The following is a 3,026-nucleotide window of genomic DNA, read 5'->3' as shown; positions in this document are numbered from 1 at the left end:
TTGACAAATGTAATCACAGAATCAGCAAATAAGTACGTTGGAATAATTAAGTCGGATCACAAACATCAGTCGGTACCTTGGTGGGATCATGACTGCAAAGAAGCATTAAAAATATCGAAACAAGCTTTTAATAAATTCAAACGACATAAAACTCAAGAAAGCTCTATAGAGTTAAAAAAATTAAGAGCAGTCGCTAGGTATACCATTAAAAAAGCCAAACGTGACTCTTGGAGAGAATATGTCACCAGAATACATAGTTCAACTCCTATAACAACTATATGGAAAAAAGTCAACAAATTGTCTAGATCAGCGACTCCCTAACTGTGGTACGCGTACCACCAGTGGTACGCGACGATTATTAAGGTGGTACGCAAGCAGCCATAGGACATACACAGTAAAATTTACTGAGTTAATAACCCCACGGCGCGTGGGGGCTCCGTCGCGTCTAGTTTGCATTAAGCTCCGCCTATTTTGCTGGCCAGTGCATCTTTCGGCGACCGCGACGCGAGTCAAACAGTGACAAAGCTATCGATCGTCCGCACGCACGTCAAACCAGCTAGCATTCGTCAAATTACCTATCTAATTTGTTTTAAGTCAAGTTTAATATATCTGAATTAATATGGATAAGTGGCTTAGTAGTGTAAAAAGACCTTGTGCTAAAAATAATGTACCACCAAGTTCATCGCAAGAATTAAATTGTGCAGTGATTCAAGATGATGTTAAAAATTCTTTACCATCGAGTTCCACTTCGGAGCCAGATTGTACGGTAATTCAAGAAGATAAAATACCTACTAAAATTCGAAAAATTACTAGAAAATATGACCCAGAATACATAAATATTGGATTTACGGTGACGGCCACGCCCTTCGTGTGTCATCTGCTTTGAAATTTTATCAAATCAAAATATGAAACCCTCATTACCGAATCGTCATTTTAACACAAAACATTCTACATTAGTAAGCAAACCGACGGATTTTTTCACCCGAAAATTAACAGAAATGAAAAGCACTACGAAAGTCATGTCTTCATTTACTGGTAGTACCGAAAAATCAGTAGAGGCATCATTCTTAGTTAGCCTAAGAATTGCAAAGTCAGGAAAAGCTCACACAATTGGCGAAGAGTTGTTGTTACCTGCAGCAAAAGATATGGTTACCTGTATGTTGGGTGAGGCGTCAGCTAAAAAGCTAGAACTGATATCACTGTCCAATAATACCGTTCAACGTAGGATCGACAGTATGGCATCAAATGTTAAAAATAAAGTCATCAATCATGTAAAAAGTAGTGATTTCTTTTCGATACAACTTGATGAGGGTACAGATGTAACGAACTATGCTCAACTTATGGTTTACGTGCGGTATATACATGAAAATAAAACAATTAAGGAAGATTATTTAGTCTGTGAGCCGTTATCAACACGAACTACAGCGAATAAAATTTTCAACAAACTGAATGAATTCTTTGCTGAAAATGGACTTGACTGGATGAATTGCGTTGGCTTCAGATGAAGATTTGTACTTTTATGCACTGCAGTATACACAGACCAGCGTTAGCAGTAAAACGAATGCCCGAACAATTTAAAAATGTTCTCCAAGATGCAATCAAGGTGGTAAATTTTATTAAATCTCTGGCACTTAACTCTCGTTTATTTTCAAACTTGTGTTCCGAAATGGGCAGTAACCATATTCAGTTGCTGCTACATACAGAAGTTAGATGGCTTTTGCAAGGCAAAATGCTGAACAGATTATTCCAGTTACGTTGTGAGGTGCAGCTGTTCCTAATGAGGACTGATTTTGAATTACGCAATCGACAGACGAACACTGGCTTATATCATTGGCTAACTTATCAATCAGATATTTTCAATCGCATCAACGACTTAAATCTAACTTTGCAAAACTTAGATTTAAGTCGTTATCAAAAAATTTCAAATGATTGAAAAGAGCGTGTCGAATGAGAACCTAGCATCTTTTCCTAATTTAGAAAATTTTATAACTGAAAATGAACTTACAGTGAGTGAAATTGTGATCAATAACATCAAAAATCACAGCCAAATGATCATTGAAATATTTGAAGAATATTTTAAAGGAGATTATTCAGAGTTCAATTGGATAAGGAACCCGTCCGTTTCGGATCTGGATAGTGTTCGTGAAAATTTAAGTGTAAATGAAAAGGAATCTCTGATAGAGTTATCTTGCGATGGAGCTTTGCAAGTGGAATTCAACAAAAAAGAGCTGTGTGAATTTTGGCTAAAAGTTAAAAATGAATATCCATCGCTGTCCAGAAAAGCAATACTGTTTCTAATTCCATTTACAACCACATATCTCTGTGAGAGCGGATTTTCTGCTATGTTGATAATAACAAATTAATATTGTAACAAGCTTAACATAGACACTAATTTGCGCCTGAAATTAAGTACAACTGAGCCAGATATTTCCTCTCTTGTCTCGAACATGCAGCATAATTTTTCACACTGAGTATATTGTATTTTTTCCTATAATTAATAAATAATAATTTTGTCATAAACAGTTGTTGCAGTTTTTATTATTTTGCCATTTTCAAAGTTTTTTAAAGATTACCACAGTTCAGTGGTACGCTACTAATTTATAATTTCGTGTGTGGTGCGCGAGATTAAAAGTTTGGGAACCACTGGTCTAGATCCAAACCCCATAAATCAATCAACTTTCTAACTCAAAATAACACTATTACCGATCTGTAACGAAATACACTAATTTTTCTGTGCAACTACAATGTATGAAAGAACAGTCTATTCATTGCTACATTGTATTAACAACCGCCCAATTGCTCGATGTTTTTAAAAGCGAAATCTTTAGTAACTATAAAAATAGAATCAAAACCAACAAAAAGTGTTAATATTATAACAATATTTAAATACAATTAAGAAACTGCAACTAGACGAATCACAATAACTTATCAGTGAGTTAATATAACTGACGCTGTTAGTTAATTTATCCTCTTAGTGGCTTAAAAGCACATAATGGATAAAAACATAATTTAATCTTCTTTTTCTT

General features: G+C 35.0%; 2 protein-coding genes across 2 annotated transcripts; both read left to right on the top strand.

Moving 5' to 3' along the window:
* The first annotated feature begins 998 nt into the window (after positions 1–998).
* LOC140442511 (zinc finger BED domain-containing protein 5-like) lies at positions 999–1,505 on the top strand. The gene has a single exon (XM_072533578.1). The coding sequence runs from the start codon at positions 999–1,001 to the stop codon at positions 1,503–1,505; it is 507 nt and encodes a 168-aa protein (XP_072389679.1).
* A 420-nt stretch (positions 1,506–1,925) lies between these two features.
* Positions 1,926–2,363, top strand: LOC140442510 (zinc finger BED domain-containing protein 5-like). The gene has a single exon (XM_072533577.1). The coding sequence runs from the start codon at positions 1,926–1,928 to the stop codon at positions 2,361–2,363; it is 438 nt and encodes a 145-aa protein (XP_072389678.1).
* The last annotated feature ends 663 nt before the right edge of the window (positions 2,364–3,026 follow it).

The sequence above is a fragment of the Diabrotica undecimpunctata genome, chromosome 5, assembly GCF_040954645.1.
Source record: "Diabrotica undecimpunctata isolate CICGRU chromosome 5, icDiaUnde3, whole genome shotgun sequence".
Lineage (NCBI taxonomy): Eukaryota > Metazoa > Arthropoda > Insecta > Coleoptera > Chrysomelidae > Diabrotica > Diabrotica undecimpunctata.
This window is presented reverse-complemented; position numbering and strand designations above follow the sequence as displayed.